At 32.5% G+C, this 24,388-nt stretch overlaps 1 protein-coding gene across 1 annotated transcript in view; it reads right to left on the minus strand.

Annotated features, from left to right (window-relative positions):
• Positions 1–1,795: 1,795 nt before the first annotated feature.
• Positions 1,796–24,388, minus strand: part of LOC130452750 (max dimerization protein 1-like) — a 333,631-nt gene continuing 311,038 nt past the window's right edge. Inside the window, exon 6 of the mRNA XM_056792169.1 lies at positions 1,796–8,624. Coding sequence (XP_056648147.1) covers positions 8,488–8,624 — 137 coding nt within the window. The 3' untranslated portion in view covers positions 1,796–8,487. The remainder of the gene's footprint in view (positions 8,625–24,388) is intronic.

Consider the following 24,388-nt stretch of genomic DNA (forward strand, 5'->3'; position numbering starts at 1 on the left):
AATTTTGTTAGAAAAGAAGTTGGAGGTTGTGAGAATATGACATGTACGATTTGAGATTAGTTGAATCATTTACCATTTGAAACATTCCAATTATTATAATATATTTCTGAGGAACATAGAGATAATTCAGTGAACGATAATTACCAATTTTCATTGCAAGAAGTGGAAAAAATGCAACCATGCAATTAATAAGATATTCTCAATAAATCTTGGTATGAAAATACAAACGAATAGCGATTTAGAATATTGAATGCTGCCGAAGCATTTATCTGGGAACTTATTTAATCTATACCGATTGATAATGATAATTATCATTTATTTTTGGGAGTTAGCTATTTTGAAAATCTGCTTCCACCTTTTAACACTTGTATCGGGTCTACTATCAAAGATGGGGTTGAAAAGTAACAGATAATTATTTGGAACCAAATGTTCCCAGACCAGCACAGGACTAAAACAGAGAGATCCTTTATCCACTACGATATACATAGTACGTGGAATCGGTTTGAACAAAACAAGGACACTAAAAACAAGATCAATGCAACTACTGGCATACGCAGACGATGTACATAATCCTTTCAATATCGCAAAATGGGCTTAAGGAAACTTGCAGAGACTTCATAGAAATGGCAGAGACAGAAGATAAATCTAAATAATTGATAATGACAACACCACAAAGGAGAATAGAGCAATGAGCAGTTTGTCAATACTTTTGAACTAACAAAAGGCAATGAGCTTAGAACAAGTTCAAAGTTATGTATATCTTGGGGTGGTTATCAAGGACGAAGGTGATGATGGAGAAAATATGGAAATAATAATAAGAGTAGAAGTGAGCTACGGAGGCGAAGCGTAAGCAGAACTAAGTAAAATAATAGGAACCAAAAGAATAGAGTGGCTGGGCCAGATTTTAGAGCAATAAAAAAATGATGGACATAGAACAAGGAGGAACAAAAAAAAGGAAGATCAAGGGAACTATGGAACGCAGAAGTGATGGAAGACCTAAGAGAGAGAGAGAGAGAGAGAAAACGAAAGCAAAAAATAGGAAACGGTGGAAGGGAATCATTTCCATGATATGGGCCTAAAAGACTTGCGTGAAGCAAATTCAATCTCTACTCTGCCGGCTCCAGAAAAACTGCTTAGTACTAGTTTTTGTAACTGCAAGTCGGGTTATAAAAAGAATTGTGGCTGTCAAAAAGTGGGATTATCTTCTCCAGTATGCATCACTTATTAGGGTCAAATTTGATCTAATATTGAATCAAATACAACAGATGAAAATATTAATGATATTAATGAAGAGAAAATTGATGCATCACATTTCTTACAACAGCGTACAGAAATGCTGCAAGATGAAGAAAGTGAATATGAAGAAGAAATAGTTGTTGAAGTAGAAGTAGACAATCATCTATTACAATAAAATTTAGAAGTGATCAGAAATTCTACTGTAATGATTAGTGATAGTAACATTTTTTCAATCCTTAGGATTCGATCTGATCTGGGGGAATCACGTAAGAAAATATTATCTCATATGGTAGAGTAGGAATTTTTTTATTAAAAGCGCGATATCTCAAGAATGGTAGTCGTACGAAAAAATGTGCTGGAACGATTTTTGTAGTGAATTGTATGATCCACTATTATCACGATAAAGCTTACTGTTTTGAATCATCCTCGGGATTCTTATGGAAAATAATTGTGAAGTAGTTACTGCTTTCTTAAAATTATGAAACAAACTCATTCTTAGTAAAATGAATTTAAAAGCATTCAAGCCTCCGCAAGTGTAAAATAATGGTCAAAATATTAGTAAACAGAAATTATTTTATTTAAGGAAATAATTATAAAAATAAATCCTTAAAAATATGCAGGTACAGTGATAATGAAGAAAAAATAATATAACAAATTATAGAAATCACTTTACCCTTTTCCACTGGCGCTTAATATAAATCCTCATATTTCTAATTAGTTCTATACAGCCTGTGCATTAATATTTGTTTCTTAGAATTATTGAAATTATCACTAATTTACACAGATTTATACAGGTCATAGTAACTATTTAACAAAGAGAGGTTACTTATAAACAATTATCTCATTAAAGCGTTCCTTTCAATTAGGACTTTCGAAAAGTTTTAACTTTTAGTACAGAAACTTTTCAATTTTTAGATTTTAATCAATTCAGGATAACAGAAGTTATATAATATGTATCAAATTACTATAACTTTTAAACCTTTTTTTCTTGATAAATCGTCTTGAATCTTCTGATTGAAAATTAGTTATTAAAAAAGGTGTAAATATTGAGGTGGGGCATTTGACTAATAGATTGCACCAATCGCTTTAATTTGTGATTAATACAGTTAACAAAATAAGCAATGCATTGAATTTCCACAATTCTGCGATGAAGAAGACTACCAACGATTGCTTTTACATATCGAAGTACGCTGGTTGTCGAAATGTTTATGTTTATCAAGATTTTATTCACTTTTTGACTCACTGTTAAGGTTTTTAAAGTAAAAATCCTGATTTCAAAGAAAACCTAATCAATTTTAATAGATTTGGTTAAAAAATTTAATGACCTCTACAAATGGACAGTTTTAATATAATAAAAATAGAGAGTGTCATTTCAGCTTGGTAAATTGGAATTTATGAAGAAATATTGGTCGACGCTACTTTTCAGTTTTCAAACTTTTCGTATATGAAATGCCTTAATGAAGATGATCAGACATACGTTCAACATTTGATGTATTTAAAATCAAATTTTGACGATGGAATTACCACAATGGATCATTAATCCATTTGATGAAAGGGAAGTGGATATGTGATATTACAAGATGAGCTACTTAAGCTTAGCTCTAATGAGGAGCTGCAAAATTTTGGCTGCAAGTAGAGATACCCTACAAACATCCTGGACTGTGGGGAATTATGCAACAGCTTCTGATCGCGTTTTCCTCGTCATATCTCCTCGAAAGTTTTAGTATCGTTAAAACGTATATACAGACAAAAGGGGAAAGATTGATCATTACAGAAAGTGGAGATTCGCGGATATTCCTTAAAAAAATCAAGTCAAATATTGATAATTTGCTGTTATGCTAAATGGTTTTATCTCGTTTATTTTTGAATACATGCATGAATCTAAAAAAAATGTGACGTCACATCTGAAGGAGTATAAAAATGTAACAAAGGACGGGGGAGGGGTTTGAAAGCACTAAAATTCTTGTGAGGTAATTTATAGATGATTCCTTAAGGTAGTCACACACTTGTTGTCATTGGACGGAGCGTTCGCAACGAACGGATCGGATTTATTTCGACGGCTGCGCACGCAGGTACGTAAGCTCCAGAAATTACCGATTTCGAGGTCTCTCGCCAGTCGTGAGTGTGATTGGCTGTGGAAGTCTCGTGCGTTTGGTTTTTGACTTCGTTTATTATAAAAAATTTGGATTTTTGTGAAATGTACATTATGTATATTGAAGAAATCATAATAGTTTCTTGCTTGCTGGCAGAAGAAGAAGAGAAAGAGCATAAGCTGGCCAGAAAGTCCTCAATTTTGATTCAACAAATCAATCAGAAGAGACACACATTATTCCCTAATCTGATTGATGATGATTCCAGATTTTTTCAATACTTCTACGGAGAGAAGAATTTTAATTATATTACGACTGTTATAACAATTAATAGTGTGATAATTTATATATTTGAATAAATACCTACAACACAAGGAAATAATTGATTGGCTTTTGTGCTGTGAGACAGGAGCTGTCAGCCATCTCTAAAGATGTATTCAAACAATGTTTCGAACAGTGGAAGCACCGCTGGGACAAATGTATTACTCGTAATGAAGGGGATAAGGTTGTTTTGTAAATATTTGTGAATATATAGCATTTAAAAAATAAGTCCGGTTATTTTTGGGTACCCCCTCGTAATAATCATAAGCAGACACCAACACGACGAAGCTGAATTGGTTAGGTTAGGTTTCTAGTAGCTTATACAAATAACCTTTCGAAATTTCCTGGAGCAGATCTATTCTGGAAAAATAACGTTAGATCATTGTAGAGTATGATTGTTAATATACCAAACACAGTTTTCACATATTCTACTTTTCTATATGGGTGCCCTGAAGGTCAAAAAACAGGTGTGATTGTGAATATGGATGTTTTGTAGATGATTAATAGATTATGATGTATTAGAATCCTTAATTATCTTCTCAATTTCCAAAACTTTCTGGTCTTGGAAGTGTAAAGACATTTTGTGGTCATAAGAATATACCATTTATATTTATAGTAATAAATATAGAAGAGCAATTGCAAAAACAGCTTTTACAAAGTTTGATAAGTTAAGATGAAATGTTATATTTGGCCCAATGGTGTGGTCCCTGAAAGTGAGATCCTTAAACAGAATAGAAGCTATGGAAATGTGGTTGTTGCGCAGACTTCTGCGGATCCCAAGGACCGAGCACATGATGCGGTAAATAAACAACGAAAAGTATCTTATTTGGGACACATCCTGCGAGGACCGAGATAATCAACTTTCAAGCTTATATTGACGAGAACGGAGGGCGTGAATAACATTCCTGGTTACGGAATATAAGAGACTTATATGGAATTTAGGGTGCCTTCAGATAATAGATTAAAAGTTTTGGACAAGAGAACAGCTACAAGCGGCAAAGTTTATGGTACTTGAAGAAGAAGAATGTAGCTGCGGGAGGTGCAGCAAAATTTTGAAAGGTTTAGAACCATTGCTTTAAAGGAACGTTTCAATGAATGTAATAAAAAATATGCGCCGCAGCGCAGTCAATCTCCTCTCCTTATTACAATTTAGACTATCCCATTATGAAGTACTAAATACGAAAAGTACAAAGAGGGAATTCTACAATCACATATTTATTCAATAAGTTTTTTAGTTTGATTGTTCGTATGTATACAAGTATTTCATAATAGTACAGCTGTTACTAATATTATACGATTCAGGTTGAAACTATGTACAATTTACATATAAATAATATATATAAAGATGAATATATTGATAATTTTATTAGCTCAGACATTATGTGATCGATATTGTGAAATAAAATTTACATTTATAAGGATAACGTTTCTGTTTATGAAATAACTACGAATGTAGCAAATATACGTTCAAAAAATCAAGTAAATTCTCTAAACATAGATTTTATTCTGAATACACTGTTTAAATCACTACTACACCAACACTCACAATTACACTCTCTAACGCGCGTTTCGATAACCAAGTTATCGTCTTCAGAGACGGTTATCGTAACGCGAGTTAGACAGTGTAATTGTGAGTGTTGGTGTAGTGCTAGAAATAAAAAGTGTGTTCAGTATGAATATCACCAATGGTTCCAGAAATTCCAGTTTGATAGATTTTGTTGATATTATTGTAAAGCAAATTTTATTACTAATGACTAACCATTCTACGACAATCTTTTCTTGAATTGTATACAAGATTCTAAGATAGCTGAAACACTGATAAAATTTTCTCATACAAACCGTTATTCGTATTCAAAATCCATTTTTGAAATTGCTAGTAAAACTGTAAAACTTTTGTTTTCTATACAGTAAACTGAGTTTTACCAGAATATAATTTGATAGTGACAAAACTGGTCAGATCAGATGCTTAGAAAGATGATTTTGTTGCTTAAAAATTTTATTTGTAACTTAAAAACTGGAGTTGAAGTTATATAAGAATTTTTGATGAAAGTTGTTCAAGTAGAAACTTCTGTATGTCTTGATTGATTAGAGGATTCCAGTAGGAAGAGTAACCGTTCAATAAGAGTTTTTTGACTCATTTATTACGGTGAGTTTTGAGTTTTTCCGCTATTTTTCTCCATTTTTTCCTGTTCTGGGTATTTCTCCACCATCCACGGACTCACATTTTGTTCAGATCACTTGTTACTTGACTTTCCCATTGGTTTTTATCAAATAAGAATGTGATTTATAAGTTCAATTGTGTTGATATTCTTCAATTCTTTATGAAGAGGTTTGTGGATAAGTAGTTCGACGAGGTTCTTGTAAATGAATATATTAATACACTACCTATCAAAATTTCTTGCCTACCCTATAATACGACCGAAATTACGACAAATAATCGTCGTCTATTCGTTTTTTAGGATATTGTGAAGTTGTGGAGTAGAAGGAGGACAATGCTTTCTGACTGACTTTGAGTACGTTTTCGCTCTACAATTCTTTCATATACACTTTGAGCAGCTATGAAGAAGGCTTCGGATCGTTGTCAAGCTGGAAGATCAATTTTCTGCCGATCACACGCGTACTACATTTTCCCTTAATATTTTTTAAAGCCTTCTTTCTTCTAAATACCTTCAATTTTTACCATTTCGGTGCCTCCGATATGTTTTACAGTCGGGATTACACATCTAACATCCCTTCTTCCTTTGACCTGAATACAAACAGTCTTCTCTTAGACCAAAAAACCTCAAACTTTGATTCAAACTCTCTTCCACTCGTCATGCGTCCAATTTTTATGTTTTTTAGCCCACTGCAACCTCCAAATTTTATTTTGACTTCTTCATTGCAACCCCTTCCAAAAAGGTCAGTTTCTCTCAATCTCCTTTTCACTGTAGAAGTACTAAATGGTACGGTTACTTTTGTCTAGTTGGACGAGTTTAAACTAGTTTTTCCCTTTTCAAAACTTACAAGTTTGAATTTGCGAGAACGAAAACAATTCGTATACGAACAATAAATAAAATAGTATCAATAAAGAGGTACTTAAGCTCCCAATCGAAAATGAAGCAGGTCGCACAAATAATCCAAATGATTTTAAGCGGCTACAGCATTACACACAAAAAAAGCAAGAATTGAAATTTATTATATTTTTCGGTGCGATTTTATAAATCTAATTTCAGCGTTGTTTTGGCCTATATATTCCACTTATCATTTTTCTATCGAAGTTTTTTTTCATCAGCTTTTGTTAGATTCATCGTTTCTCCTCCATAGGTTACTGCTGACCGTATTGCTGTTCTGTAGATTTTCATTTTAGTACGTCTGTTGATGTTTTTGCATAGCCTTAGAGGCCGAAATTTATTTCGTGGTAAAACCGATATAATTACCTATTATTATCATATCAAGGGAGGTGTAGATATTCTTGATAAATTCTCTGAAACCTCTGATGTAGCCAGGCATACCAGGAAGTGACCGATGCAATGATGAAAACGGTCGGGGTGAATTCTCAAATTATTTTTGCGTGTAATAATAAAGCATATGAGATTGTGATAAGATTATATTTAAGAGATGCTGGAATATCATTGACAAGAGATCATTTGGAGCAAAGTTCTTACGAAACAAATGATCCCAGAACTGTAAGACAAAGGAGACAAGAAGTTGCTGGAACAGGAGAAACCTCTATAGATGGAGATTTCCAGCCAGGGATCAGAAAAAATGTTTCTTTTGTAAAAAAGATTAAAAAAAAATAATCTATACTGAAATGTATCATTTTATTCACCTTCATGTTTTTTATTTTCAGTTTTTAGGATATGTGACGTTTCTGGTTCGGTTTATTTAAATAATTCTTTTAATATAACGTTTGTCATTAGTAATGTGTATTTTTTTTATTAACCCATGAATATTTTTTTTTCAAAAAACACCATATATTGTGATGGGTCTCTGACCTAGAGCCCCTGGTTTGAGATCTGATTCAAGGCGCCCGACCCGCAGGGTTAATATTGCATTAAATACTTGTCACAAGCAATTCTTTGTAACTAGAGGTATTTTTTGCATAATTGGGGCAAGGGTAAATGTCTATATTGACAGTATAACTATTGAAAAAGGTACATTATTTCGAGCACCCTAAAAAAATTGTTCAAAAGCTTAATTTTGAAATTTCGGAGTACAAATTTGTCATTAATTTGTCACTAATAATTGAAAATCCTGTTTGACACACAATCTAATATAAAAATTTAAATAAAGTTATCCATTTTATCGACTTCAAGTAACTATTATCTATCTAAAATTTTGAATTTTGATCTTTGAAGGTAAAGTATTTGATAAACATAATCCAAAAGAGTTTAGTTAGTTTGATTATTTGCAAAAAAATATTTCTGATAGCAGTGTCGTTTACAATGTTAATTGTTTTAACATATGTTGTAGAACAGAACGTCTCCTTAACAAATATGGAAGAATTTTTGTGAAATTAATTATAAATAAGGTTTTTAAATGTTAGGTGTTATAAATAAGAAGCTTAGGTCTAAATACCTAAACATCCATAATTTTCCTTATTCTGTACGGCCGAGAAACGTAATTAAATGTAAATATTTTATTCCACAATTCAACATTCCAAAAATCAGTCACACATTGACTGGACTAAAGAAGAAGTGTTCGTTGACTAGTAGGACACATCCCTTAAATAGTTTGGATCACGTCCCGTTGAAAAAATTTGCTTGGGATACGGGATTGGCTGTACTGGCTTGAGAGGTGTCCACTTCCTTTTTTATTTTCATTTTTCATTGTTATTCTATTTTAGGATCAGTCTGTCTGCCTAGATCACTTCCATTTCGGAAAGAGTGAGACGGCAAGTGGAAATAATAACACCGCTGTCGCTCGATGCTGATTGGACGCTGTAATGATCATCCGTATCGCTTTGGGTACTAGTATAACCAATCACGTCCACCTCATCTGTAACAAAAATAAAATCTTTCAATACAGTTCTTTCATTTATTGAAAAAAATAATGCAAAACAAAAAGATACTCCTTAGATTAGATTAACCTTTTAAATCAGAGGTGTCAAACTCAATTTTGAAAAGTGCCATATATTAAATTTTGAATTCGTAGATGGGCTATATTGAGAATAGAAACAAATGAACTGAATTATTATATTATATTGTTGTAAATTTTTCATTCAAAATACTGTCCGATTGAAGATCTATCAACTCCATTTGCAAATGAACTGGTACCTGTGAAACTTCAAAATTGAATGGATTATTGAAAATTCCATTGCATTAATTTTGTGAAAGTCTTCAAAACAATTGTTGAAATCCGTAATCAAATTTTGCAAAAGTTGAGAATATTCATAAAATTTTTTATGGTTCACTGTGCCCCAAAAGATTCTAAATGAGGGAAATGATCCAGAGTTCGCTTTTTTGATTTTATGAGTTTTATTGATTGAAATAAGAACTTATTTTTGAGTTTATTTTCTAAATTTTACATTCAAACATTATGAATTTTCATTGGATTATTTGAAGGTAACTTTTACAGAGACAACCTGTACAATCTAAAAATAGAAAGAATAAGTTTCTTAACAAAAGGGAACTCTTCTTTTAACTCGATAAAATTTATAATTTAGGAGATATGTGGACTTTTAGATCGTTGAACATGCCAAAGAAATCGTTCGCCATAAAGAGACATTCTGAAGAAAATAATCACAAATTGTAATTATTTCTTGAAAATACTTACAGTATATAATACAACAAACATTATTGAACTGCATACTGTCAGATATCGTGTTACTTACACAAGGAGAAAATTGAAATGTGAAAAAATTTAGTTGGTTAGCCTACAACTTATCAAATAAAAACGAATAAATGTTAAAAGTTAGTACTTTGCACTTTTACATATTTCCAGAGTCTACGGCTGGAAGGATGATTATTTGACAGTAGCCGACTAGATGAAAAATAATTATTAATCTCTTTCAAGTATTTCCTTATTCCAGAAAATATGATCTCTGATATTATGTAGTATTCGAAACGGAATCGTTATAAATGGTTCAAAAACATAGAAACGAAAAAGCCATAAATGATAAAATTTGATTGCCAGCACTTCACTTTATAACGCCCGGATTGTATTATATCTTTCGCCGGGTATCTTCAACAATATTCAACTAACTAACTAGAGCTAGCTGTCTAATTACAGTTTCTTCTACAGAGTAAGCCACCCACCATCTTCCATAATTTCCACTACAATAAGTTTTGACCGCCTGATAACGTGCGGCTGTGTACCTATCACAATATTAAAGACTATAATGGAATCTTCTCCATATTGGATCTGATAGAATATGTTATTTCAACCTTAGAAATCATAAGATTATTATTATGATACTGGAGGGAAAAGTGACAATATTAAATAAAAATTTCATTACTATGGTAAATAATTATTAAAATTTGGCACAAATATTTTATATCAAACAATTAATCACACACTCCATTATTCTGAAATGTAATTTATTATGAGGGATATTTGAGAATTTTTTAGCTTCTTTCAGAATGAGAAAAGAGAAAGTAGAATGGTTCTAACTTTGATTAATTATTTGGAAAAAGAAATGGATATTAAAGAAAATGGACCAGAAGAATAATTTATAATCCCGTATTTACTGAAAGTTCGCAGCAATAGCGAAGACAAGAAAGAGCGCGTGTGATAACAAATGACTCACTAAAAAGTTTGAGAGATGAAAGAAAGTGCCTGTCCAGTGAAAGATACTATCAAAAAGAACCAACAACATAAGACAAACAGACTCTTTTTCGTTTATTTGTACAAAGAAAAAACCGATTGCGAAATTTACGAGACACATATATTTTCTTACATTTCGTCTTCAATTTGTAGAATACTTCAGCTTAGTTATAAGGGATTATTACGAAGTGTTAGTTTGTATGATATAAAACAAAATTTAGTTATTTCTTTGATTCAACATCTAAATGTGAATATGCGCCATGAAGGATATCCGTTTCAAATGGATTCCTGTGTGAATGTGAATGAATTTATTTTATTAAATCCTCTAGCTAGCGTTTGACAGAATTATTTCCAACGAAATTTCTCTTAAATAATGCCTAATTAATTTGATATTGTACAGCTATAAAGCTGCTCATCAAATTACGTAAAATATATATTTTATACATTGTATACAAAGTGTTCCGGGACTTCATGCAAAAAATTCGGGAGTGATTAGATGATGTGAAAAAAATTTCTCGTACGATCTCTAGGCATTTGAAGTTGCGAAATCAGAACTCATATTTAAGTATATTTTCTAAATTATACATACGAATATTTCTCTTTCTATATTATGAATTTTTCTTGGATGATCTGAAGTCCAGGGGCGGCTTATGCCCAGTGGTTAAAAATCCGTAACTTTTACAGGTACAATCTGTACAATCTAAAGATAGCAAAAATTAATTTTTCAATCAATTTTTCAACAAAAACGTACTCTTGGTTTAACTCGATAAAATTTATAGCTTAAGAGATATATAGACTTTTTAATCGTTGTACATGGGAAATTGTTCGGGACAAAGAGACATTCTGCTGAAAATTATCATAAATTGTAATTATTCATTGAAAAGACTAACAGAAGGTATTAAAACACAATCAAACATTTCTTGGAGAACTAATAAATAAATAAATATACATAATATCAGAAATCATATTTTCTTGCATAAGGAAAAACTTAATAATTATTTTTCATCCAGACGGCTACTGTCAAATAAGCTTCGTTCCATCTATAGACTCCGGAAGTATGTAGAAGTGCAAAGGACTCACATCGAACATTTATTATATTTTTTTGTTTTTATTTGATAAGTTGTAGGTTACCCAAATAAATTTTTTCACACTTAAATTTTCTCCTTATGTAAGTAACACGATGTTTGACAGTATGTAGTACAATAATGTTTGTTGTATTGTATACTGTAAGTATTTTCAAGAAATAATTACAATTTATGATTATTTTCTTCAGAATGCCTCTTTATGGCGAACGATTTCTTTGGCATGTACAACGATCTAAAAGTCTACATATCTCCTAAATTATAAATTTTATCGAGTTAAAAGAAGAGTTCCCTTTTGTTAAAAAAGTTATTTTTTCTATTTTTAGATTGTACTGATTGTCCCTGTAAAAGTTACGGATTGTTAACCATTGGGCATGAACTGCCCCTGGCCATCAGATCATCCAATGAAAATTTATAATATTTCAATGTATAATTTAGAAAATATGATTAAATATAAGTTTTGATTTCGCATCGTTTAAAGGCCTATATCAGAAAATTTTTTTATATCGAAGCATTAATCTCACGCCACCTACTCCGAATTTTTTGCTTTCAATCTAGGAGCATCTAGGTAAAATAAATTACCGATAATGAAGAAGAAATCTAAGAAAAACTGAAAGTTCAAGCACCGCAGGAAGATTTGCATATAATAAGGCCGCAGTGATTAAATTTCCATTTCTAAATTTTTATAGATACTGCCCATTGTATAGACATTGAAAACAAAAGAAATAAATGAATAGACTATCTAAGAAATTATTTAGAAGCAATAATGCAAATAAACCGCCTACCACTCTAAAAATTATATACAAATGAACATCAAACTAGTTCCGCCATTTATAAAAATGTGAAAGACGTCACCCGAAAAGCACCGCGCGAATTCACCAAATTTTTAAAATTTGATAGCTGGACAGGGCCGAGCTAGGGAATGATCATGCGAACTTGCTCGTAACAATAATATTCAAGTAACTTTTCCTCGGTTTTTCATAATTTTTCTACGTAGGAAATATTGTTTCATTAAAAATCGAATTTTTCTTACTACAACAGTTTCATTCATAGGAATATAAAAACTAATTAGTTTGTCAGAATCATGTGAAATTTTGACCAAAAGTTTAGCAGAAGAAAACAATGGACATATCATCACACCGCTGTCGTATTTTAAGGAATTTTTATTCTCTGCATAATTTCATTAATATGGGAGTCCTCAAATCTGTGATATTTGATCTTTACGATAATTCGATAACAAAATAACGGTTTTTATTTTTATCTTTCAAAGAGTTCTTGACAATCAACATCCATCATCATCTTTCTTGTTTCAGGCTCTTACAAATTATAAGAAACTTTCAACTTGTTTTACATACTAGAAATTGAAAATCGTTGTGTTTTCCATAATTTGAGTCTACCCAAGTTCAACTGGTTGATCCTTACTCACTTGACCAACGCAGTATTATATGGCTGCAGAATTGGTAATCGGCGTGAATAGTATTATTCAAATACTAAATTTTGAAAAGAAATTCATGCGCTAGAAAGTTTATATGCTTCTCCTGCATGAAGAGAAAGGAAAAAATTATGGAACCGAATATTCATTTTCGACGAGACTTGGGCACACCACTATATTCGGGAGAATAAACGCGCGTTGTGGAGTGTAGGAAGAAAGACGAAGACGCGCCAGTTAAAGCAAAGATGTTATGTATCATGTTTTAGGATATGAGAGGAGTAATTGCGCAGCATTATAGCAACCTCCTAAAAAACATGATGAAACCTGTTTACAGATCAAAGCGACGCTATATTCCAATCAGTAGTGCAATATTGCTGCAAGATAAAACCAGATCGCATACAGCTGGATTGGGTTGGGAAGTACTGGAACACCCTCCTTATAGTCCCGATTTGTCGTCAAGCGACTATTACTTATTTGGTTCATTGAAAGAGTCACTGGTTACATGACAAGCTCAGAGATTTTCTATAATAATGTATCCGAAAGCTCCTAGACCATATAACAAAACTGTAAAAAGTTTTTTATAGCAAAATTATGGTTTATATTTACCACCTTCGTTATGATTACTGTTGTAAAATATGACCGTGGCTGGAGACACCTTTAACAGACTTTTAAAGCAAAGAAATTATTACAAATACACTTAAAACAAATTCAAATAGTCGGAGCTATGCAATAACTGATTCGAAAAAAATTACATTCATATTATTTCCGAGAAAAAAACAAAAAAACCTACTTTTTAATAAATAGTAGATATTAATGGAGACGGAGAACTTTGCCAAACAATGGAAGAGACAAATTGTGGAAAACTTCACGTAATTAGACTGTTTGAGACAAAACGATAAAAAGCCTGCGCTCATAAAGAAATTAATTATGGAAAAAGGTAATGAGATTGGAGAAATGAGAAGAGAGGACAGAAATGTTTTTTATTTGGATGAAAGATGGATAAATAAAGGGGAAAAGTTTGATATGATAAACTTTCCGACTCTCCACTCGGTATATTTTCGCTTCGATCAATTACGTTAAAGAAATAATAATAGAGTTCACGGCAACAGCGCACGGATCACTGGTTTGGTGTGCTTAATAAGTTCTGGAACGTTAAAAGAAGCTCAGTCTTATTGTAATTTATTACATCTTAAAAGGAATATATGGAGGCAGTTAGGCCGTTTTTGCGCCGAGATTCGCTAGTTTATTTAAATAAAATGCTCGCTTTGCGGTAAAGAAAATTACCAATGATTTTTCTATTCTCTTTTCTCTCAATTCCGAGTTAATTTTAACGAAATATACTAAAAATCATGTTTCAGTATTGCCAATTATACAGGATGTCCCTATATTCGACTACCAACGTTCTAGTGGAAATTCTTTTGGTAAAATTATGCCTATCGGGATATGGAACTTATATCCGCAAACGCTTCCTTTTAAAGATAAAAAGTGTTAAAAAATCAAACGTTTTTGATGATTATCAGGTTGATAAACTACTTGTTCCAGCATGAATAGTTGACATCTCGTTTTTGCGTGTAGCAGTGGTTAAGGACCCTCCTTTTTCCACCCCTGAATTTTCTACTCTCCTTATAAATTCACTAGGGCACAAGATGTTTTACCAAGAAATATTGCGCCTTGAAAGTAATTTTATAATTGGTGTCTTCCAAATTATAGGGAGAATGAAGAATTTTCTGAATTAATATTAAAACGATGAAGCAATTTTTACTGAAGAAGGCATGTATAATTTCCGAAACAGTCATGTATAGGCGGATGAGAACCCGTATGCTACTTTTACCTATGCATATCAGCAAAAATTTTCTTAAAGGAGATATTACCAGAATTTCTGGAACAAGTTCCTCTTTATATCCGACAAAATATGATATTTATTTCAACATAATGGAGCTTCTGTACATTTTGCAGCAAATTTACGACTCCATTTAAATTCCACTTATGGACAGAACTGGCTAGGTTGAGGTGGGTCAATTGATTAACCAGCTATGTCTCCGCATCTTACTCCCCTTGATTTTTAACTATGAAGTAGCGATGATTCAGGGCTTGTGTACAAGGCTACAAAATGATGTTATTGCTTTTTTACTAAAGAATGATAACAGAATTCAAAATTTGGAAAAAAACATTTTATCCAGTGGCGGAGAATTCAAAGTTGCACTCCTCTAGAGAAAACTAGATAAAGATCAACGTGATAATCGTCAAAAAGTTTCAATAATAATCGAACACACCATTTGAAAGTTTTCGAGAAAAAATCGTTTTATTTTTGAAACTTTAACACTCTATATCTTGGAAAGGATGCGTTTACGGACATAAGTCTATCCAGATAGACATTATGTGACCCAAGGCAAGCGTTGACAGTCGAATTGTATTCAGTTCGAATCTCAAGCCCGAACGAGGATTGTTATACCAATCTGATGAGACGTAATAACGTCGAAACTAGTCAGTAGTTAAACCTTTCCTTGCGATTGCGAGCCATTGGGGATGTTGATATCGATAAAAAGGTCGATTTACATCAGGCTCTTCAGAGGAGTTGTAACTACAATATTCGTCGAAGTGTTAGCCAGGAAAGCAGTTGTTTTCTTCTTTGAAGAACGGCAGAATTCATTTTCAAAATATTGAAAATATTGAATTTCGAAATGATTTCATAGGCGATTAGTAGAAATATATATATATATATATATATATATATATATATATATATATATATATATATATATATATATATATATTAGATTACTGGTAATACATGTTTTTAATATTTGGCGGAGCTACTTGTGCATCCACCAGTATTTGAACACTTCCGCCAATATTTCTGATTGATTTTTAATATAGGCAGTAAGTTCCTCAAGCAATATTGCCCATTTGGTGGATAGAGAAGCGAATATCGATGAACTGGCTAGCACGATAAACTGATCTGACATTATTAGATTTTTTTTATAGGGATATGTGAAGCGCATTTTGTACAAAAGTGAATCTTTCGATTTAAATGTCTTAAAACAACGAATGACGCTTGACATTGACATTCATAGTTCTTTGAATTGTTTTACATAATTTTATTTAAGCGAATTTCTGTAATTTTATTTTTGATTGAAGAAAAATTACACATTTCAAATGATATATCGCATCTTATACTTCTTATTTAATAATTTGGAGATTTTGGGATTTTTTATAAATATGTTGTAACATGCCATTCGGTTTTTTGCGTTTTGAATATTCCTTTGTTCACGTATTGTGGCACAGTAGTAACTTCTGGTTTATTTATTCTATTATTCGTGTTTTTGAATAAATTATTTTGTTATTCGACTCCATTCGAAAAATTAAATAAAACTTGGAAATTGATTCGATTTCTTTCTCTACCTATCCACACTTCGAATCAAAGTAAATTTTAGTAAATTAGTGATGAGTTTTTCCTTGTTTTTTTTATCATTGTGCTCACAAAAATTCCAGTTAACATTATGTATTCTCTTTTGTTTCAAGCAAATTTTGTATTATTTTCATATATTTTCATATAAACTCGTATTTTCTATTTATTTGGGGAACAGAACGAATAGAATAGAACAGATTCCTGTTTGGTTATATTTTGAATAATATAAATTCAGCTTTTTTATATGTTAGAGCATAAGCCCCTTTTTATTCAATTCTATTCTTCCTACTCATTCCTTCTTTAGTAGTTTCCATTTGGGTTCCAGTTTCCTTCCTCATTTAATTTTTTCCCGTAGTTCTAAAACTGCTAAGTTGGAGTATTATACCTAAAGTACTCAACCGATACACCACAGAAACAAATAAATTCAACTCAACTCCAACAACCGGGAATTCGGTTGAGGGCTGCAACCATCCCGAATTTCTATAGATAAGTCCCAGTTTTATCTTATAAAAATAAATATATAGATAAATCTGAGTTGTTTTTAATTTATAACTTATTTTGTTCGTTGTGTTCTTTTGGATACGCAGTTAATGAAAATTTATTATTTATTGTTCTTGAAACTTTTTTATATTATATTATTTATATTATTTATTGTTCTTAGCAATAAATATTAATTTGGATAATCACGGGATAGTTTAGGATTATTTAATGTTTATTTTTAATTCAATTCATTTCAATTCCTTTATTTATTAATTGTTAATCGTTCGTTAAAAAGCTGGTGGCCTCCAATTTAATATTAATTGTTCACACCACATCTTAGTACTAGTTATTTATATACTTTAACTGATCCCTGAGCAAGAGTCTCCTGCTGGGGAATTTAAGGTTATAAAATTCGATGTTTTATTGAATTTCTCGAATGGAGCGGGAGGTCAATAATAAATTAATTTCATCAAAAACTCTCGAATATGAGAATAAATAAATCCGAAGTGAACAAAGGAATATTCAAAACATTTGAAGAGAAACGTAACAAGATAAATTGCATGTTACGTTTTCGGGCCAGCAGTCTGTTGATTCCTCCAGGGGAAATTTGAAAACCTGCTTGAAAAAATGGCTTGCACACTTTTGAAACGTGACAATCACTGCAGGGGCTTCTTTAAAAGATTTGAAAATCTGACAGTTCCTTATTCACATTTGAATCCGTTTGTTTAATTCGTAAGCACGCTTCTTCAATTTTAGAAAGATCGTTGCACTGTTATCCGCTTAGGAACGCGGAGCACGACCTTTATCTACCTACTCTACGTTCAGAATTAGTTAAGGGCTCAATAGTTTAGAATGCAAAAAATGCACAATCACTTGCCGCTGATGAGTTTTCACGTTATTATTTCATTCATAGCCTTAAATATCTGTATTTGCTTGATGTGAGTATTAAATTTGAATAGATAATAAAGAAACTGCGTATGCGCACATGATAAAAAGGAAAACATACGTTGCTTTCCAATTCTCTGGACAAACAATAAACAAATCCCACTGAAAGGTATTTCTTTGTATGTTGTTATGTCGACAGTAACTATATTTTGTATTTATTTGGAAACCAAATATTTGCATAGAAATGCCTGCTATTTGTGGCGACTGAAATTGGAATATCGGAAACGCAAGTGTGATACAAATACATAAAATAAACTACCGTTCGAAAGAAAAAAGTTCGAAATGTCTGAATATAGATTTCCATTTTCTTTTTCTATCAGCGTATTTCTCTACTCATATATAAATTCAACGTAGTTTTTTTTATAGCGAAAACATCGATATTTTTTATACAACCATTAGCAATTTTTCGCCAGACTTGATTTGCAAATCGTTCCATTAAAAAATCGAACGTGTCCACTCCACCTCTTTTCACGGATGGTTAGATTTTTATCCCGATTTTCTACAGCGTATGTCCTTTTAACGTGTTCCACGAACTGTGTGATATTTGCAAATTGCCGACTGCATATGCAATGAGTTCGGGGCACAACAACCACATTACTACTGGCGAAATACTGCTGACGGGGTACTCGAAAGCTTCAAACACACACCACTCACATGCGATGATGATATTCCATCCTGTAATCTCTCTGGAGAGGTGAAATGTCTATATATTTAGAAACGAACAGGTTAAACATTTTAGTATTAAAGTTCTTAGCGTTTTAATGGCGTATGTCATCTCCACTATTTAAGTGGAAGTACAATTTTTGTTTCAAACAACTAAGGGGTTTTCCAATAAGGACTTTTTTCAAAATAAAATAAAAATCATTTGAGATATTTCGAAAACTTTATTATCGGGTTTAAGTACATTCAAAACATTTATGAATGGAAACGGCTGATATTTCGCGATCACTGTTGGCTTTGAACTTTTCCAACGTCGTCGGCTTATTAACATAGACCAATGACTTGACGTATACCCAAAGAAAAAAAATCTAGAGGCGTTAAATCGAACGAACGACGCGGCCAATCGACTGGTCCATTTCTTGAGATAACACGCTCATCAAACTTCAATAAATCGATTGTAACGTGTGCTGTGTCGCTTGTGGCGCTGTCCTATTGAAACCACATGCTGTCCAAGTCCATATATTCCAGTTCAGACCAAAAATAATCGATAATCATGGCGCGATAACGATCACCATTCAAGTAACGTGCTGACAAATATCGTCGACGAAAAAATATGGCCCTATGACGCCGCCGGTATGCAAACCTCACCAAACAGTTATCTTTTGTGGATGAAGTGGTTTTTCATTAAGCACATGTGGATTTTCACCCGCCCAATACCGCATATTTTGTTTATTGACAAACCCATTGGGCCAGAAATGAGCTACGGAGTACGGAGAACGTACGTCGCTTCGAATGGTAAATCGGCTTCAATTCTTGAGTGAGCCTGATTTTGTATGGGTGTAAAGTAAGATCCTTACGCAAAATTCGACCTAAAGTGGTCTTGGCGATGCCCAACATCACACAACGAATATGTAGACTCAAATTTTTTTACTAAACTTGTTACTGCCTGTCTACTAGGTCGAGAATTACGACCGAAAATCGGAGTTAACGCTCTTAAAGTAGCGGCCACCGACTCCGAATTTCTGTAGTAAATTTTTAAGATTTGCGTTCACAAACTTAATTCAAAATTGTCAAGTCCCAAAATTTCCCGACCTCAACTTGTAGAAGAATATAAGCAGGCATTATTGATGCGGATTCAGCAGAATTTTTAGGTCCATCACCAACTGTAGTCAAACATCACTACACTCATGAAACGAGAAAACAGTCATAACAAAGGATTACAAAGCAAAAGAGTTTTTTTATCAAACGACGACGTTATCGCAGAATTGGACGCCAATTTTAAATAAAAACTAAAACTATATTATTTGAAAGGATTAAAAAGATCAAATCATCACTTGTCCAAGTGTGTAGACTTCATACAAGACTGTAGAAAAATAAAAATGATTATGAAAGAAAAAATGTCTTGTTTCTTTGGTATGAAGCAATACAGGTAACTCCCGTATTACCAGGTAATACATGACTCAATAAGTTATGTGACTAACTAAGCAAAACGTATTTTTTGCCAAAAATCGATTTTATTCATGAATGCAATCTTCTTCAAGAGCAATACAATCAATCAAACGCTTCTTTAGCTTTTCGATGTCGTGCTTGTATAAGGTTTTGTCTTTCACTTCAGATTTAGCGATTCCGTCTTCATTTGCACTGAATTTCTTACCTGCGAGCATTTTTTTGAGATCCGCAAATAGCCATTAGTCACTGGTGGTCAGATCTGGACTATACGGTGGATGAAGGAACATTTCGAAGTGTAATTCGTTTAATTTAACCATCGTTGCCATCGACTTGTGATTCATTGTGCATTGTCTTGGTGTAACAGTGGATTTTTCTTTGACATATGAGGCCATTTTTCCTTGATTCCTTGATATTGAAGCCATAACCTTCCCAGCTGACTGTTGCGCCTTTGGACGCTTCAGACGTGGTTTACCGGGTGCAGTCCACTCGGATGATGATCGTTTCGAAGTTATGGGTCCATTTTTTATCCATCGTCACATATCGATGAAAAAATTTGTTTTATTACGTGTAAACATGGCCAATCACCTCTCTGAATTACCAAAACGTTGTTGTTTCATTTTTACTTGCTTCTTAAAAAAACAAACAAACAAACTTTGCCACTACTACTTGGCCAACTTAAGTGGCTTTTTAGAACTGTTCAGAGAAAGGACACTAGCTGCTACAGGTGTGTCCCAATCTACTCAATCAAAAAATTAGTACAATTAATTTGATTATCCACTTTTGTTATAATCTTGAACCAATTTCAAGCGATTTCGGGATTTTTCCTTAAGGTCGTATGAGCACATTACTTCCGTCAGTCATGTCTCGATATATTAGTTGTACCTACACTCATTGTGTATTGAGACAAAAACTTTTTTTTAATCATGTTATAATCTGGACAAATTAAACATTCGAAGTAACAAAATTCTTATCAAGCTGAAAATCAGTAAAAGTGTTTAAAATACAATTGAAAATAGAGAATGTTCCCCATCATTTCCGTGTAAAGAAAAAATTTTATCAAGGTCAAAGGTCAAAAAATATGTTTTTCGCAATTTTTACCCAAACGGTGATTTTAATCAAAAAAAGATCTTAGATAAAAATTGTAGATCATAAAATTATCTACAAAAAACGTAACAATACTTTTTTTCTACGATCCACCGTTTCTGAGATATAATGAATCAAAAAGTTGTCGTATTTAATGGTTTCCCCAATATGGAGTGCCCATGTGGATAAAGTCGTAAATAGAATAGTACCAAGGCTGGGAGCCATAAGAAGATGTACCTACTCATTAAATTGTATTTTTGGAAGTTATCTGTATAACAGTTCTGCAGTGCATAGATACTTCAAAATAAGTGTTTAAACATAATCTACTCACTACCATATAGTACCCCCACTATAAATTTGTTATAGAAATTCGAACAGTTTGAACAAGTAAAGCTAATATATCAACTAAAAAATCGTCATCTAAAAACACAAACAACTCTAGTGCAATTAAAAAACTCTTACAAAACAAGAAAGAAGGAAGAGCTAGTAAACAAATCGGCAAGAACAAAAAAGTCCAAGACTCGCCTTTATATAGAAGTATTGAAATCTACAACATAATGACGCTGACAATAACAGAACAAGATGTTGTAAAAAGAATGTGCTGTGACCTAAAAAGTTATCTCCTGAAAATACACTGAAATATTTATTTACTAAATTATAAGAAATTTATTAATTTCTTTTTATTTTTTGTTATATTTGAAATATTTCAGTTATTGTGTTGAATTTTCGGCCCTGGTGCCAGTAGTATTGTACTGTTTACGGGGTCAGAAATAAAGATTTTGTGAAAAAATAATATTTTTAGCAGTAAACTTTTTTTACAACATTGAAATGAACCGAGACTTGTGAGTATTTGTGAGAAATTTCTTTTGACTGGTTGGAACTGTCATAAGTTCATCAAATACATTATCAATCGATGAAGATGTTGCTAAAGTTCAACGATGTTGTTCTGCCGCTTTGGGATTTCTCATGCAATCATTATAGCCATTAAATACGACAGTAACTTTGAAACATTATAACTTTTACAACTTTTTGAATCATTATACCTCAGAAACGGTGGCTCGTAGAAAAAAAAGTATTGATACGTTTTTTGTAAATAATTTTATGATCTACAATTTTTTATTTGTTTAAGGTATTTTTTTCATAAAACTCACCGTTTTGTCGATTATCGTGAAAAACTTTTTGAAATTTTTTTGACATTTGACCTTGAATAAAATTTTTTCCATCCACGGAAATGATGTAGAATATCCAAATTCTATGTTCAATTGTATTTTAAACAATTCTACTGATTTTCAGCTTGATGGGAATTTAAATAGCTTTACTCTTATTTATTGGTCTAATTTGACCGGACTATAAATGAAATTTTTCATCTCGTGAGATACTAAACATAGTCACATATCTGGAATTCAATATTTAATATTCAAGTTTTGATTGTGATAGACAATGTTTGAAAAATTTCAAAGCCCTGTATATACGGCATAGTTGTACTCGTATTACAATAAGCATTCTGTACGGATTTATTACCTCGTTATTATTGCCCTTTGTTATGCTTTGTGCAATATTGATTGATCTGTAAATAACCAGTGAGGCATTGTTATGATCCAGACTAGATGTGGAATACATCCAGCATTTGAAGTAGGTATGTACGAGCCACGTGATATTGGCAACGTTATAGAATGGATGAAAAAAATGATAAATTGGAATATTCACATTGATTAACAATTGATATCGGATGTATAAAATAGGAGTTACATCAATGAAAATGTGAATATAGTTATTTTCCTAAGAAGTGCGGAAAGTGATACTTTCCCGCACGCGAATGCAGTTGTCCCGAACCGTGCGGAGCGGAGGTCGGGCAAGCGGCCAAGTGCGGGAAAGACACTTTACGCATTATTTTTTCTACAACCGTATATACAAAAAAGTATACCAACCCATTTTTCAAAAATTATTTCATTCCAACAAACATAATAATATACAAAACTTTAACTAAAAACTACTAATTATTATAAATATTAATATTGAAAACAACAAATTGTTACATTCTGTAGACTAGTAAGAATTACCGGTCCAGTGGAGTTATTTGGTTTCAACTGGAAGGTAGATGACGTCGGTGAGGATGTAGTACAGAGAATTTTATTTGATATTTTTTATTCTGATTGTCGGAGTCCTCCAAATAGCCCTCAGCGACAGTAGTAGACTTTCAGCCACCGAGGCGCTTTAGGTTGGTTATTTTTTCGCCGGAGTCTGCTAGGAACGTTGTCGAAGAACGCCTGAAACTGTGTTCTGTATAACGTTCCGGATTAGGTAGGCGTAAATATGCAGCAATCTCTACTGGCATCTTACCAAAAGTGTTTACGCCAACGCATTGAACTGAGCATTTTCCATTCTTATAATGAATAAAAAATCGGCGGTGTGGAGTGGTAGGTAAATCTGCGTACTTTCTGTACAGCGTCAAATAGGTTCCATCATTTATTTCTTCAGATAAAACAAATGATCTTAACGAATGATTTTTGAAATCAGAAATTTTCACAACAATTAGGTTGCCTTTATCTTGAATGTCGTCGATAGTGATATTTACAAGCTCGGATCTGCGGAAAGCGCCAGCCAGTGCTAAAATAGTATTCACTTTAATCATCAGGAATACCTCATCGGGAGCTAGCATAACCCTGGATATATCTTCTTTGGTAGAAACTTACGCTTTCTTTGCTCGAAAACCAATATTTTTTTGTACAAGAAACGACGTTAGCTTATGGAAGTTTCCTATATCCAAATTTTGTTTTATTTTTACTAAACTTTTTACCAATGAATAGCGAAACCATAATGTATTAGATTTCAAAACCTTACTTAGGTCTAGATAATACGCCAGAAACACCTCTTCCTTATAAGTTTTGGCCCATTTCTCCTTACACCATGTAACAATAATGGTCGTATTGCTTCTTATACCTTAGTATGGATTTGGCAGTTAACAGCTCTGAATTAGCTTCAAAATGGTTTCGGGAAGTTCTTCGTCGGATGAATCCATTAATATTATTGTATTGTATTGTATCGGATTCGGTTTAATGTGGTTTTATTTAGAGGAAAATTGTACTTATTCGGTCACTTCCAAGACGTTTTGAAGAGCTTTGACGTTTTAGTAACAATTACACGTCTGGGTTGTCGTAGAACTTTTACGCCGGTTTTTCCAATTATTTTTTTTCATAAAAAATGAGGTTTAATTAACACTAGAGATTAATTTATCTCTTTATTCATGCCGCAACTAAAACTTCATTTATGAGTATTGAAATTAATCTGTCAGATTTATAAAAATTCTTGGTAATTTCATACTTTCGCTCTAGAAAATCGAGATTTCGATGATTTTTTTACAAAATCTTCGTTTCTACGGCGGATTTATGAAAAAAATTGGAATAAATAGAAATGAAATCTTATATTGGTTAGGTTAGATTAGGTTAGGTTAGGTTAA

This window comes from Diorhabda sublineata, chromosome 2 (assembly GCF_026230105.1).
Source record: "Diorhabda sublineata isolate icDioSubl1.1 chromosome 2, icDioSubl1.1, whole genome shotgun sequence".
NCBI classification, from domain to species: domain Eukaryota; kingdom Metazoa; phylum Arthropoda; class Insecta; order Coleoptera; family Chrysomelidae; genus Diorhabda; species Diorhabda sublineata.